The sequence below is a fragment of the Mesocricetus auratus genome, unplaced genomic scaffold, assembly GCF_017639785.1.
Source record: "Mesocricetus auratus isolate SY011 unplaced genomic scaffold, BCM_Maur_2.0 Super-Scaffold_100024, whole genome shotgun sequence".
NCBI classification, from domain to species: domain Eukaryota; kingdom Metazoa; phylum Chordata; class Mammalia; order Rodentia; family Cricetidae; genus Mesocricetus; species Mesocricetus auratus.
The window spans coordinates 18831610-18846776 of record NW_024429205.1 but is presented as its reverse complement, the minus strand read 5'-3'; the positions used below and the strand labels follow the sequence as shown (position 1 = coordinate 18846776).

The 15167-nt window shown below is 52.1% G+C and overlaps 1 protein-coding gene across 2 annotated transcripts in view; it reads right to left on the bottom strand.

Annotated features, from left to right (window-relative positions):
• Positions 1-15167, bottom strand: part of Efr3b (EFR3 homolog B) — a 73653-nt gene that overhangs the window by 9232 nt on the left and 49254 nt on the right. For both annotated transcript variants that reach the window (XM_013119873.3, XM_040730743.1), the window contains exons 6-19: positions 14348-14497; positions 13129-13263; positions 12648-12726; positions 11754-11889; positions 11445-11606; positions 10264-10375; positions 9924-9975; positions 7496-7668; positions 7040-7115; positions 6623-6784; positions 5309-5440; positions 2973-3040; positions 2087-2214; positions 1278-1369 (exon numbers count right to left, since the gene is read on the bottom strand). In XM_013119873.3, the coding sequence (XP_012975327.1) occupies positions 1278-1369; positions 2087-2214; positions 2973-3040; positions 5309-5440; positions 6623-6784; positions 7040-7115; positions 7496-7668; positions 9924-9975; positions 10264-10375; positions 11445-11606; positions 11754-11889; positions 12648-12726; positions 13129-13263; positions 14348-14497 (1657 nt within the window). The remainder of the gene's footprint in view (positions 1-1277; positions 1370-2086; positions 2215-2972; positions 3041-5308; positions 5441-6622; positions 6785-7039; positions 7116-7495; positions 7669-9923; positions 9976-10263; positions 10376-11444; positions 11607-11753; positions 11890-12647; positions 12727-13128; positions 13264-14347; positions 14498-15167) is intronic.

Genomic DNA, 15167 nt, shown 5'->3' with positions numbered 1-15167 from the left:
CATCCACCCATTGGTCCATCCACCCATTAGTCTATCCACCCATCATCGGTCCATCCACCCAGGGTCAGTGAAGACCAATGCAGATAAACTCCAGGCATTAAGAAACCACATGGTAAAGGAAAAATAAAAGCAAGTTCTCCGAGTGAGAGCAGCTAGAGAGATATGCATGGAGGAAATGGGACCTGGCTGGGCTTCAAGGAACAGGCACTCCACAGGTCCAAAGGTCCAAGCACCCATAATGAAGAAGGAGGCAGACTCCGGGAGGTTTTTTTTTTTTTTTTTTTTTTGCACCAGTGTACTTGCGAGGATAGATGACTGAGCGTGGCTCAGAGGATACTGACAGCAGCACCACCAGCGGAAGTACATAGGGTGGCAAGGGAAACAAAAGGAACATGGCAGGACCAGCCCAGAATGCTGGGCACTGGGATCAAGGTTTGACCACAGCAGCATTGACTCATCACACACAGTGATGGCAGTCAGCCCACGTGGGATCCCGCACCAGGACACCATGGGCTGACTGTGGTAGAGACAGCCATGGAGAGGGCATAGCCCTGGACGCCCCTGGGCTAAGCTAACCCAAGGAAAGAACCAATACGAGTGCCCCAGAAGGCCACCGATGAGAAATGCTAGGTAAGCATTTCTCCTCCTTAGCTTTGCTTAACTGCTGAAGGCCTCTAAGCTTAGGAGAAGCTCCCTCTGCAATGTGGGGAGGCAGTCAGCTAACTTCGAGGCTGTGACGCCCTAGGGGTCCTGTCTTCCACGCCTGGATGGGCCTCTGAGGCCTCCACATTCCCTCCCTCACTTTGCTTAGCCAGGGTGAGAGCTTCCGGCCTTCTAAGGGAATGTTCCAGACCAGCTCTGAATGTCCAGGGTGAGAGCTTGGCCCTATTTAGAGGGTGCTTAATGCCAGCCTTTAAGGACTTGTCTATGGTCTGATCACCCCTGGGGAGAGAGCCACTGTCCTCCGCAGCTGCCCTCAGACTCCCCACCAGTGTTCCTGTCCCTGTCAGTCCCACTCAGATGTGGGTCCTCCTTACTTTGTGGGACACTTGCCTCATGCCTGTCAATCCCCCAAATTGTATGAGGAAGAAATGAGCAAGCCTTTCCAGAGTGATTTTTGTTGTTGTTTTAAAATGATATTCTCATGGTAGAAGAAGTACTTTTATCTTTCAACTGGGAATAGAAGAACCAGTAAGAATATGGATGTACTCGAGAAAACTAATGTCCACAGATCCCTTACTGCACTGTAAGACACCCAGTAGTGCCCAGACACTCACCTCCTCTTTCTCTGGGCTGTTCCGCGATTCCACCTCTACCTGAAGGGAAATGGTCTCTCCAATGCTCTTCCTCTTGGACAAGCGATCTTCATCTGGAAAAGAAGAGGCCAGAAGCTGGGTTTCCCAGTCCTTGCCAAGCCATTGGTCCCAGTCTGCACTGGTTCAATACATCGGTAGGCCACCCTTGGAGCTTCCAGAAGCTTGCGTTTGCTGTGGGCCTTCTCCACCCATCTTAGAGTGGTCAGGTTGCTGCTTTGGGTTAAGACTTTTTACAACCATGTGTGAACAGAAAGAAGCTGCTTCAGACCAGAAAGCACACGTCAACTAGTATAAGCTGGTTGCCTCCACTAACAGCACCAGGAATGGTCATGCGTACAGTGTCCTGAAGGGCATCTGATTTCATTACTCCACACACCTCCACATAACCCTTTAATGCAGGGATTTTGTAATCCAGTAACTCGGGGGTTTCCAGAGACTTGCCCAAATGTGTTTTTAGAGAAGTAAGTAGCACAGATGTCTTGAAATGGGTCCCTGGTTCTACAGCCCATGGGTGCTCTTTCTAACTATAGACCAGCCCTCTATCAACCAGGCTATCAACTCTCGGTCAGTTGCTTTCTGAGATCCAAAACTGAGGAGAAGGAGCATCAAAATAGGGATCTCACCATAAATTCTGCTATGTGTCTTTCAGCTCTTAGATAACTTCTAAGAGGCCACCACACGTGATTCAGCTGTCCACACCCCCTTACCCTAGGGCTCTTGCCTGGCAGGAAAGGCAGAGGTAGGCTGGAAGCCTTTCCCAGAGCTCTTACCTGTCAGCTGAGGGCTGTAGGGCAGGCAGAGCCTGTCCGAATTGTAGCCGCTGCCTGCCAGGACTTCACTGATTTTACTCTGGCGGAAGAGAAACTCTATCACCACGCCATCCAGATTCTGAGACAGCCTGAAGGACAAAGAAGAGGCGGAGTAGGACTGTGGGCAGCCAGAACAATCCCTGGATGCCTTTATCACAATAGCACCATATTCACTATGCAAAATGACAGAGAAATAGAAGGAAATCCCCCCAGCCCCTTTCCAAGAACACCCACTGCTCTACATTTTATGCAGACTCTTTAAGTTGCACACATTTACTCTCACACACTGAATGTCCCTCCCCCAACAGTGTTCTGGGATTAATTTTGGGTGTGTGTATGTGTGTGCATGCATACGTGTGCGTGCAGGTATGCGGAGACCAGAGGTCAACGCTGGGTGTTGTTCCTTAGGCAACATCCACATTTTCTCCTTTGCCAGGAAGAGAACGGAGAGGTCACGACTTAGAAGGTCGTGTCCCGATGCTGGACACCTTGTTTTTCAGAATGTCTTTCCCTGGAGTTCCGCTCCTGTGGAATCGATACTGGTCCACAGCACTGTCTGAAGGGAGCTGAAGGCAGGGGCCTGTCGGGGGTAACTCTTCTAGGGTGCACTCCCCCTGGGTTTACCAAAGCTCCTGGAGACTGCATCACCTATGCAGTACGGCAGTCCCAGCCTGAGGCGTGTTGGTACAGCAGCCATGGGGGGACTATGGTAATGTGATGGGGGCCAACTCTGCCCGGGACTTGGAGATCTCAGGCAGGGTCCAAGTCCCCGATGTGTGCCCTTGCCTGGCCTCATACTGCCCGCTCTTGCGTGTTTGAATGCACCCTCAGCCCCCACCGTGCTTACCTGGGCCGCTCCACAAACACGTCTTCGGGAAGCATGTATGGTGCTTCTTTCTTCCTGGTCTCTATGACCTGGAGTTCGGAAGGAAACAAACGATGAGGTCTGGATCCAGCAGGGTCGGGTGGCTCAGAGCAGGAGGGACGAAGGCAGCCTCTCTTTCACCCCCCCCCCCCGGCCCCCAGCCTCCTGGGAGATGCAGCACAGAGTTTCTCCAGGGAAAATGCAGGTCCCCAGTCGCCGTCAGAGCTGCTCAAGCTGTCGCCATTAATGACGCACGTGTGTCAAGTGTCCTCCGAGTGCAGGGCACTTGTTCCCCGAGAGGCCAGGGTTTCTTTCTTAGTCCTGTGCTTTCGACTTCCGCAAGCGGAAAGGGAGCTCAGCTGCCAAGAGTGCCGGGTCTGGCTGAGGTAAAAGTGGCTGATGGACAGCTTGAGGTCTCCTCAAGAGCCTTTGCAAGGGTTTTTGGAAGAAGTGGTGAGGAGCCAGAGATAGGTGGCATGCAGGTGTGTGATTGTGACGGCAACAGCCCCCCCCCCCCCCGTATCTCCCACAGAGAGGATTTCTTGTACTTCCTTATCAGCCAGAGTCTGTGAAAGCCAATGCTTTGGGAAGTCACTGGCACAATGACACAGCATCTGCCCTCATGCCCCCAAGCCATCTTAAGCCAGCAGAGATCTGGGATTTTAAGGTTAATTCTAGATGTCCTATCCACCTAAAAGGATTTTTTTTCTGGGCTGGGTGTTGGTGGCACACGCCTTTAATCCCAGCACTCAGGAGGCAGAAGCAGGTGGATCTCTGTGAGTTCGAGGCCAGCCTGGTCTACAGAACAGCCTCCAAAACAACACAGAGAAACCCTATCTCAAAAAACCAAAAAAAAAAAAAAAAGGATTTTTTTCTGACTTAAAAATATTTTTATGTATATGAAGGCTTTGCCTGTATACATATATATGTACTATGCTCATGTTTGGTATCTGTGACGGTCAGGAGAGGCGTCAGATCCCCTGGAACTGGAGCTATAGACAGTTAGTTGTAAGCTACCATGTGGGTTCTGGGAATGGAACCCAGGTCCTCTGCAATAGTAGCCAGTGTTCTTAACCACTGAGCCATCTCTCCAGTTGCCTTCTGAATTTTTTAAAAGACCTTTATGCAACAACTGGGATTCATTGACGAGATTGGCTACTAGATAATACCAAGATGGGGAGAGATTCAAAATTTAATCAGTTAAGTGACAGCGTGGCAGCATTGGAGGGAAAAGCCACTGTTCTTGTTCTGTCTCTCTCTCTCTCTCTCTCTCTGTCTCTGCATACCGATATATAAGTTAAATTTATGCACGGGGAGCTGGAATTTGCTTTAAAAATATTCAGTACAGGAATATGATTTTGATTAGCAAATGTGAGAAATGTTCACAGTATTTAATTTGCATAACTGTGGTTCACAGTTCTGCTTTGGCTTTTGTGGTACTGGAGTGTTCATGACAAAAATCTTGCCTTTTTTGTTTTGGTGCGTGCACATTGTGTGTGTGTGTGTGTGTATGTGTGTGTGTGTGTGTGTGTGTGTGTGTGTGTTGGGGGCATGCACATGCTACAGTTCTGTGTAGAGGTTTTGGGAGCTGGTTCTTGCCTTCCACCTTGTTGGGGCCGGGTCTGTCTGGATTTTGCCACTGCAGTGTATACTCCAGGCTATTTGACCCATGAGCTTATGTCTCATTTTTGTCTCCGACTCCCATTTTTCCATAGGTGTGCTGAGAGCTAGGTGTGTACTGCTGCATTTGGATTTCTTAATATGAGTTCCAGGGTTGAACTCAAGTTCATCAGGCTTGCACGGCAAGGGCTTTTACCATAAGACAGCTTCAGTGTTGCCCAGACTGGCCTTGACCTGGATATCCACTATTGTCAGCCTCCTGAACGGCTGGGATCCCAGGTCTACATGTATCACTACGCTTGGCTTCTAGAACTTTTTTTTTTTTTTTGATAGGGAGAGAAATCTCATGTAGCCCAGGTTTCGCCTTAGACTTGCAATGCCAAGGTGTCTCTGCCACTGAGACTTCTTGAGAGCTGCAATTATAGGCTTATGTTACCATACCCAGATTTATGTGGCCTGGGAATTGGACCCAGGGATTTATGTATACGACGCAACCTCCTATTAAGTTGCTTTCGATCACATGGCTGGAAGAGTGTGTGTCTCATGCTTCCTTAGGACAGTGGGTAGCAGGCAGGTGTGAGACCCCTTTCTTTATTCAGGAACCTGAGGACAGAGGATCTTTAGTTGAATGCTTCCTCCAAAGCCTAAGTCTAATGTTCCAGGGCTCACTGAGATCTTGAGGTCACGAGGACACCAACCTCATGGATGTGCTGGCAGAAGGCAGGCACCGTCGTGAGTTGGCTGATGAGGTTCAGGTAGGCCGCACCCAGGGCGTAGAGCGCACAGCGGTTGTAGGCAGGCAGATTCTCTTCATTGACTTGGGCCACGTCCTGTGGTAACATAGACAGACTCCCGGAGTTTTTTCCCCTGACATACCCCACTAAAGTCTACACCCCCCACATGACCTCTTCCCAGTCTCCTCAGGCTCATCTTTCTAGACTAAATCTTTGTCCTATAGCCTTCTGAAAGGCAGAAGTCCTCCTCATAAAGCTAGAGAGAATGCTCCCTGGAGTAACTCATGAGCTGGAGGCTGTAAACCCCTATGAGCATAGAGGCAATAACCCATCTCGCCACTCTGTGGTTTTGGCTATAGTGACCGCCACTGCCCAAACCCTCCTCATTAGCGTTAGCCCCATCATTTAGCTGCCATCTCCTTCAGCAAAACTGAAGCTGAGGCGATCGGTTGTCTTGTTGAACTGGGTCCATGTGCTAAAATCTGTGAGGGTCACCAGGAGATTGGGACGCAAAGGAGTCTTGAATCCTACCTCTTAGGGTAAACAAAGACAACTGTGACATCTAGGCTGGCCTGCAGGATCTAGCATGGTCACAAAGATGACCTAAGATGCCTGCCACTAAGTTTAAGAATATGATGCCTGCTTGGCTTCGGGACCCGGAGACTGCAGCCTTTGAGGACTGAAGGACCCACCCCGACTTCTGCGGCTATGCACTACTACCCAGGCAGACCTTGAAGGTCTCTGGTCCTACCTAGTACCACATTGGCTGCCGGCGGATCACAATGGAGGCTTGTAAAAGACAGGTCCCAGGCTCGGGACACTGTGGCTTCCCAGTCTGGGTAACTGCATTTTTAAAAAACGCACCAGAGACAGTTCTGAACAACTAACCCAACAGCGAGAGGATTTTTAGATGAATACATGTTTCTGGATCACTTGGGGCTTTTGGATGCCCCCTTGGGAGTTCTTGGAGTAGCACTCAGAGACCCTGTGAGGGACATGAATGCTAGGGGGTCAGGGGTGATTCTGGGTGACCTTGTGTCCTCTTTACCTTAATGATGAACAAGAGTCATGGATTAATTTGTTTTCTGGGGCTTCCCAGACAAGATCATGGTTTGGGGTCTTCATGGAGGAATGGCCAACTAGAGTTCAATGTCCCCAGACAATAAAATAACTGTCACCAAAACAACTGTCAAGTGCAGCAGAGTATCCCTGTCTGTACCTGGCTAGAGAGGCCCCTACTCGAGATCCCCATCCAGTCCTCCCCGCATCCGGCCCCACCTGAACAGCCAGCACCAGTCGGATGAGGTCCACCATCACCTCCTCATTGGCCAGCTCAATGCTGATGAGCGCCAGCAGGCCGTAGAGTGCCTCGTAGTGCTTCTGGATGTTGGTCTCCTCCTTACAGCTCAGGTAGATGTGCCTGTACAGCTGCTGGGAGTGCTGGGAACAGGAGCAGGGGCAGAGGACAGCTGTGGTCAGTGGGGTGGGTCCAGGGTGGAGGGCCCATCTGAAGGGGAGGTGACAGCTGTGTGTGGTCCCCCATCTCCATCCTCAGCAAGTGGTTAACCTGGCCAACTGAAGGACAAGGGGGCAGGCTCTGGGACCAATGGCCACACAGTGACTTAGATGCTGAAAGACTGGGACTAATAAGCCTGACTTCCGCTGGGGCTCGCTGTGTCTGCTGGTCATATTCACCTTCTTCATGAAGACAGTGTCCTGCCGGGAGCACTTGTCCACTTTCAACTTCAGGACCGAGATGTCACCAAGGGTGCTATGAAGGGACAGAGGAGCCTCTTAGCCCCCTGTGTGAGGCCAACTTGAGTTCACATGGTGTCACCAGGCTTTATCCCCACTGTTGTAGGTTGGCCTTGGCTCTTAACCCCGCCTCCATCTTCTCCAAAGTTCTCACATGCCTGTTTCTTTCTCTTAAACTTTATGCTGATGCACACTCTCTCCAGCCCCCAGCCCAGGCACAAGCACACGCTGACTCCTGCTCTCCTTGACTAAAGCCGGGATGATGAACTCTAGCGGCTCTCACCGCATCCCAGCTGTCCTCCTCCCTCCCCGCCCCCGGTGTCACGGTGCTGGCCAAGAAGACAGGTGACTGGGGGCTCCCCGTCACATCTGCTGGAGGAGAGACCTTCCGCTCACCTGATGGTAGAGAATTTGTGGCGGTTGCCATGGCGATCAATGAAACTGATGAGAATCTCCAGAACGAAGAGGCGGATTTCCGCATCTTCCATGAGGGCAGTGGAGAGAAGACGGTCAAGGAAGTTGCTGGGCAGGGCTGACATCATGTTGTTGCACTGGAATCCTGTGGATACCTGTGAGGAGCCCGGGACAGGTGTGCTTAGGAACACCATCACTCTCGGTGCAGAGATGAGATGGAGAAGCAGCCAGAATTCTGGTGTAAAGTGTCCATCCTCTGCATAGAGCCCCCTGAATATCCACCTGGAAAACCTACTCAGTGCAGCTCAGTTGGCATGTAGGAATATGGGGACAGTATGCAGGGGCAGTAAGTGTTAAAAGTGAATTAGGATTAGCACCAGAGAAAGGCAAGAGTCAGGGAATCTGTGAAAGTTCTAGCTGGCCAGCGAACATCTGGTGAGTGTCCAGCTGTTTTATTACGATGCTTTAAGACTAGGAGTCACAGGAACTTAGAGGGCAGAGGACCTCACAGCTGGGTGACAGAGTCCATCACATACCCGACAGTCAGCGCAGCACTGTGATAATGGGGCCTTCTGACTCAAATCAGTCAGCACAGGTGGACACATCACACATGATGCCAAATGCTCAACAGTGGCAAAGGGCATTTTCTGTTAAGTCCATGCTGCAGAATGATCGAGAAGGTTTCCATGGAGCCAGCCCAGCCCCAGAGCATGGTGAAGGGGCACATGAGTGTTCCTCAGACTGTCGTGTAAGATACTGGGTACAAATTAACAAGGGTCAACTAGGCAAAACTAAAAGATTACAAAGACCAAGGAGAGAATAGACAACTAGATATGGGAAATATAAGAACAAAAGGGCTTTGGGAAAGGATACTCAGTGGAGGGGTATCTGCCTAACATGTGAGAAGTCCTGGGTTCAATCCCCAATACTACCATCCCAAGCAGAGTGGCCAAACAAACGCAGAATCCGGATGAGGGTGGCGAAGAGAAGGCTTGCATGGAGTGAGGGGGTCTGTACAGACTGGCTTGTTGGGAACAGAGATGGGAGCTGGTTGGTATAACGAATGATCTAGAGCAGTGGTTCTTGACCTTCCTGATGCTGTGACCCTTTAATACAGTACCCCATGCTTTGGTGACCCCAACTATGGAATTATTTTCGTTGCTACTTCATAGCTCTGATTTTGCTACTGTTATGAATTATAATGTAAATGTCCATTTTCCAATGGTCCTTGGTGACCCTCATGAGAGGGTCATTCAATCCAAAGAGGTCATGACCTACAAGTTGGTCTAGAGAGAGAAAGGACCTTGGGAACTTGCTCTGAAAAGTCTGAAATTTAGATGTTCACATGAGAAAATGAGATCTCTGAAATAAGGGTCAAAACTAGAAAATGGTATTTCCAGAAAATTCTTCTGGTGTTTATGATGATTGAACACAGAAACATTGAAGAGAATAACCTAGTCGTGAGATGTCCAAAGTTTAGGCTAGGGCAGGGAGCTTATTACACAAACAAATTTCAAAGCTGGGGTATGACCGTGCAGGTATGCCTACAATTCCGACACTTAGCTGGTTGAGGCAGGAGGATCTGAGTTTGATGCCAGCATAGGCTATGTTAAGTTCAAGACCAACCAGGGTCACAGACGGAGGCCCTAAATAAATCATAAATATTTATATTTGTACCCACACATACATAGAGATTATCAGAATCTCAAGCACTGACCCTCACACTCCCTGGGGAGCCTACGTATTTTAACCAATTGATCATGGGAATGGTGTTTGTGAACAACAGAACTACATCCCAGCAATGAAAGCTGAGATACAAAGAAGCATAGAAAACATAGAGGAAGAAGGTGGTGGCTGAAAGGTGACAGACATGAATGTCAATGGTAAAATGGGGGAGCCAGAGGGACAGGACCTAGGGAAGGGTACCAGGTGGGCAGAGGGGGAGGAATTATCTCAAGACCCACAAGGTTATAGTGACAAGGCTGATCAGTTGGCACATGGATAAAACACACACACACACACACACACACACACACACACACACACACATTAAGTCAGGCAGTGGTGGCGCATGCCTTTAGTCCCGGCACTCTGGAGGCAGAAGCAGGTGGATCTTTGTGAGTTCGAGGCCAGCCGGGTCTACAAAGGGAGATACAATATAGCCAGTGCTATTACAGAGAACCTTGTCTCAAAAAACAAAAACAAAACAAACAAACAAACAAAAGCATTATCTTTCACCCTGCTCTGAACAACTTGGTGGAGCTCAGGCTGGGTTTCAGCCCCTCCCTTACCCCTTTAGTGGCTGGGCACATCTGGGCAGTATGTAACACACATTACTGCCTTGTCTTGGTTCCCTGAAAGGAGCTGTGCCCCACGGAGGCAGAGCAGGGATGGGTGCAGGGGCGCTCACCTGAAGAAGAGACTTCAACAGCATGATCTGGGTCAGTCGGTTCCTATTCTCCCTGTGGGCCAGAGACAGGAGCACTCAGCAGGATGGCAATAGGGTGCTCCCCGCCTTCCTCAGTTCTCCACCAATGAGTTTTCTCACCAGGAGGCTTATCTTGTGGGGTTACCCAGGAAGCCAGACTGGGGGCCCGTGATTTCCCTAAAGTGAGGGGGGAGCCTGGAAAATGGCCGTGGGACCCACTATCCCCACTGCTGAGGGGCTTTTGAGTCAAGAGAAGATCTACGGAAGTGGATAACGGGGAACCAGGCAGTCCAGGCTGGGAGAAAGAAGGGAGCGGACTAACCCTGTCCTTCCGGTCTCCACCGGGTGGTGCAGGGAGGGTATCGGGACTTTGCTCATGATGAAGAGGATCACCTCCGAGCGCTGGTAAGTGGGCAGAGTGCTGGCAAAAGAGCCTGTGGGGAAGAGAACGGAGCGTTAGCGGTGTCCCAGGCTCAGCACGTGTTAGTTGAATGGGTAGAGAGTTAGGCTCACTGACGCCCAGGGGTAGCACAGGCCCTGGGAGACCTGCCCAGGCAGTCTGCTGTGACATTGCCTCTTGGGGAAGGAAGCATGGAGGATTCCAGAGGACTCTTCTAGATGCCACTTCTTCCCTTGTTACTGAGGCTGTGGTCACCACCAGGGCTCCTCTACTGGGGGATAGGGCCTGGGGCGCAGGGCAGCGCTGTGGTTTCATTGTTCCTGCCCTGGCAGTGAGTCTGTGGCGCAGGTACAGAGACCTCTGAGAGTGAGGAGTCTGTGGTAATTGTGGTTTCAGATCTCTCCACACCCGGGGCACAGATAGTCTCCACAGCTTTCTTCCTTTCCTCTTCTCTTCCTTAATCCCCTCCTCCCCACCCTGGAAGCACTAGGTATGCCTAATGAGACCCCAGACACAGGAATAGTCTTCCTTGTAGGAAGACCTGGTGGAGAAACCCAGACAGATTTGCTCAGGGGCCAGCCAGGCATGTGTATCATGGGCTGTCTCCATGTCCCTAAATAACAAGACAGTCATACAGCAGATACTACAGGGGAGGCCTGGTCCTCTTACAAGGGTCATCTCTATCTAGTCTAGGTTCCTCTCCACTCTCCCAAGACCCCTTCCCTTCCTTAGTCCCCAGACTAACTCCTCCCCCTAGAGCTCTTCCCTCTCCAAGCTTTGCCAGGGTCCCTCCTTTCAGCACTGTCATAGTCTTGTCCCACAGATCCTGCCCTCCTCAGGCCAGCACCCTAGGACCCTGACAACCTCTCCCCAGAGCCTCATTCAGCTCCAAGACTCATCAGACCCCCTCCCCTTCCTAAGTCCCTCCCCCACGTCCCCGCCCCTTTCCAAGCCTCACCCATCATCTCCTCTGCCCCGTGCTAGGCCTTGGTTCATAGGCTCTGCTCCCTTAGCTCCGCCTCCAGATCGTCGCTCGCTCCTCCCCCTGATCCCGCCCCCAAGCCTCAATGGCCCCTCCCAGGCCCACCCCATCCTCTCCGCACCTATGGTCTTGATGACCGCCTCCTGGAACATGCGCTCCTCATGCTCCTTGATGATCTTGGTGCCCAGGCTCACAGCGCCGTCGTAGCTCCCGGTTAGCGCGTAGTCGATGCTGAGCCGCAGCTGCCGCAGCAGGGTGTTGAACATCTCCAGCACCGTGGGCCCTGGGCGCCAAGAGGGAGGGACCCGCAAGTCAGGACAGGCATCCCTCCCGCTCTCCCTTAAACTCCAGCCCGCTCGGCCAGTCGGTCCTAAAATCCAACATCTGCCCCTCCCTCCTGCCCCTTGTCGTCTGCTCTGAACCGTCTTACCGACAGAGCCGGTGGCGGCGATAACCGCAGCTTCCGATAAGACCTCCACGATGCCTGCGCGCACAGTCGCCGCGCTGCGGCTGTTGGCGTCCAGGTGGCTCAGGAGCTGCTGGATAACCAGGTGGGAGTGCTGCGGCTGTGGGGGAGGAAGACGTGATGGTCCCCAAACCACCACCCCCAAAGGCCCGGCACCCTCTGCGGGGACCCAGAGGCCGAGGGTGAGCCCAAATGACATGCCACAGCCAGTGGGTACTGCACGTGGCACCCAGAGCGCGCACTCTTTCTCGCTGCGCTCCCCAACCCCCATCCAGGCTCAGGCCCACAAACACCGAGCCAAATCCTAGCGAGTCTGCGCTTGCACATTTTTTTTTCCTGATTCCTTTTCCTTCAATTGGGCCACAAATCCATTTCAAAATATTGTTCTTCGTTTTCCCCTGTCCCCAGGTCTTACTGGCAAGGACCATGAGAAGCCACATGGTTCAGCTCCGTGCTGCACACAGTGTGGCCGGGGCCCAGGTCAAGACGCATCTGATAATAACTGTTGCTGAGAGGAGGGCGGGCCAGAAGGAACGTAAGCCTGTAGCAGTCGGAAGGCTCCGAAAACCAGGGGGTGCAAGCTGCTTGTCTTTTTGGGAGATTTAATTTTTCTCTAGGATTTCGTTTTCACTTGTTTCATAAAATGCTGGCCTAGGATGTACTAAACATTAAACTAGCTTTTCTTCACAGCCAGGTGATACTGCAGGATCTGTGGCTGCTAGGGTCTCTGGCGGAAGTCAGAGGACAAGTGACTTTTTGCTTTCTGCAATGTCCTGCACCCGGAAGTGCCGGGGGGGGGGGTTGGAAGGGGACAACATGGGGGGGGGCAAGCTGGAGCAGGGAAGCTACCTACCATACCTGAATTGAGTACATGATGATTTTAAAGCAACGGGTGGCGAACACCTTGGGTTCCCAAAGAGAATGGTTATCCAGGTGGCTGTAAGGGAGAAAACATGGATCAGGGAGGGTGACTAGGTAAGGAGTAGAGCTGAGCTTGGAGGGCCAATGACACCTCCGAGAGCCCCTTGCTGCTCTCAGTCAAGGAAGAGCTTACGGGATGGGCTGCATAGCTTGAGGGTTTACGGGATGGGCTGCATAGCTTGGCACAAGGAATGAAGCTGGCACCTTTGTTCAGTTTTGGGTACCGTCCTACCCATCACTACAAACAGCAGGTGGCCACTGTGCGGTGGCCTTGCTGTATGACACAGGGCGTGCAGACACGGAAAGGGGGCTGACTTCACAGCACAGCAGCTGCAGAGGGGACCCAAGCAGCTGACCAGGAGGTACCGGGGACCTGGGAGTGGAACATTGCCTGCGTGGGGTTGGGCACTCAACTCACATGAGAACGGGCTTGATGGCGTTTTTGATATTGCCGAAAGCTGCCCGGCCCAGCAGCTCCCGCAGGCACCTCTCGGCCAGCTCGGCTGGGTTCTCCTTTTCCTTCTCTGGTGCTTGGAGGGGCGAGGGAGACCGGCTGTGGAGACAGAGCCAGGTGGATAAAGGATGGGTGCCAAGCTGTGAGCCAGGACTGTCTACCTTTCAGCTTCTGTTCAGGACAACCAGGGATTAATTTGAGAGACGCTACACCAGGTCGTAGAATAGCCATGGCTGTCAGGAATTAAACAGGGTAAGGAAGCTGGGAGTAGAAGACTGGGGGAGACATAGAGCTATTTTCCTGGGAACACTTCAGGGTGGGCTGGATTGGCTCTGCGGGAGGCCTGCAGACCACAAGGGTCTATATATACTTCAGGGTTCAGAGAGGAGGGAAATGGGAACCGCAAAGAGGAAAGAGGCAGACAGGATGGAAGAGAGAGACAAAAGGAAAGGAACAGTGATTGGCTAGGGCGTGACTTAACAATATGCAAATCAGAGGGTACCTTCTCTGAAAAGAACCGTCCTTCTTAGAGATCCCAGCCCCAGATTGGTGAGCTGTTATGTCAGACACACCCACCAGGGGGCACACTTACTTTCCTCGGCTAGTTCAACAGACCCAGAGGAGTGCATTTTTACTGAGCATCTAGGCACAAAATCAAGGTGGGGGACAGCAAAGGGAACTTTTCTCTCCATCCCATTCTACAGGGGAAAATAGGGGTCAGGGGACCGGATGAGTCGGATGCTTTGGGGGCTCTGAGGTTAAGATCCGGTATCTGCAAGTCTTGAGTGGCATGGATGCTCAAGCAGTCATGTTTTAAGGTCTAGAGCAACACCAGGAAGGGACGAGGGAAAGTCTTTGGCATTTGGAACCATGAGAGGCATTTCCACCCCCTTAGCTGCTTCAGGAGGGGCACCAGGATAGTCTGTCTCTTGTGTCCTGACCAGCTTAACATGTATCCTGAGGCAACACAGACTCATTGCCTCTCTTGCTTTCTTATTTGAGAACTGAAGGGGCTCAGAGGCTGGCAGGAGCCAGATCCAAAGAGTCCAAGGAGCCAGCCTTGTTCTCAAGGCAGAACAAGCCACGAAGCCAAGATTCCTGTCCCAGGATCTGGGTTTTGCCCCCCAGTCCAAGCCGGGGGGGGAAGAAGCCACTCAGAGAGGGGCACCCCACCCCCAGTCACCTCTCCGCCTCCTCCACGTGCTGCAGATTGAAGAGCAGAGACGGGACGATCTTGTCCATGTGCTGTGGGTCCCAGATGTTGGCCTGCAGCTCATCGTTCACTGTCTTCCTCACCACCCCTTGCAGGCCTTTGATGCCAGACATTCGGATTCTGTAAGGAAAGAGACCCAGGCATCTCCACACCCTGAGCATCGCTGCTGCCCTCCCAGAGAGGAGCTCAGTTCCAGACTGAGGGATGTGACCGCTCGCAAAGGCTCCTCCAGCTGGTCCTCCCCGTGGGCTCTGACCCGATTGGGATGCATTAATGAGCAACACGACCCTTGCCCTCCTGCAGCTTAGAAGCTAGCGGGGAGAGACAGACAAGGGGCCAGACACGAGGGAGGAACGATGGAAGTTGTTAAAGGGGGATTTAATCACGTAGAGGGGGCAGAGCAAGATACAGAAGGAATGGGGTGAGCGCGGGCACTCAGGGAGGCTATGGCAGCGGGGAGGCAGCGAGCTCTGAGACCACGGAAGAAGGCTTCCGACATGGCACAGACAATGCAGAAGGTCTGCGGCAAGAGTGTCCTACATGTCCTCGGCAGCATGGCAGAAGGACTGGTAGGTAGGAGGACCCAGGAGGCGGAGGGGGGAAGAACCAGTGTTAGGACTTGGGCTCTATTGGTGGGTGTAGATCCTGGCGAGCAGGTTGTCTGTGCAAGCGCACATTTTTAACAGAGTGAGTGGAAGGTGTGTGTGTGTGTGTGTGTGTGTGTGTATGCACACACTTGTGTGTTTTGTTCCTGGCCCTCAAGTTCAGCTCAGGGGACCACTATTTTCTG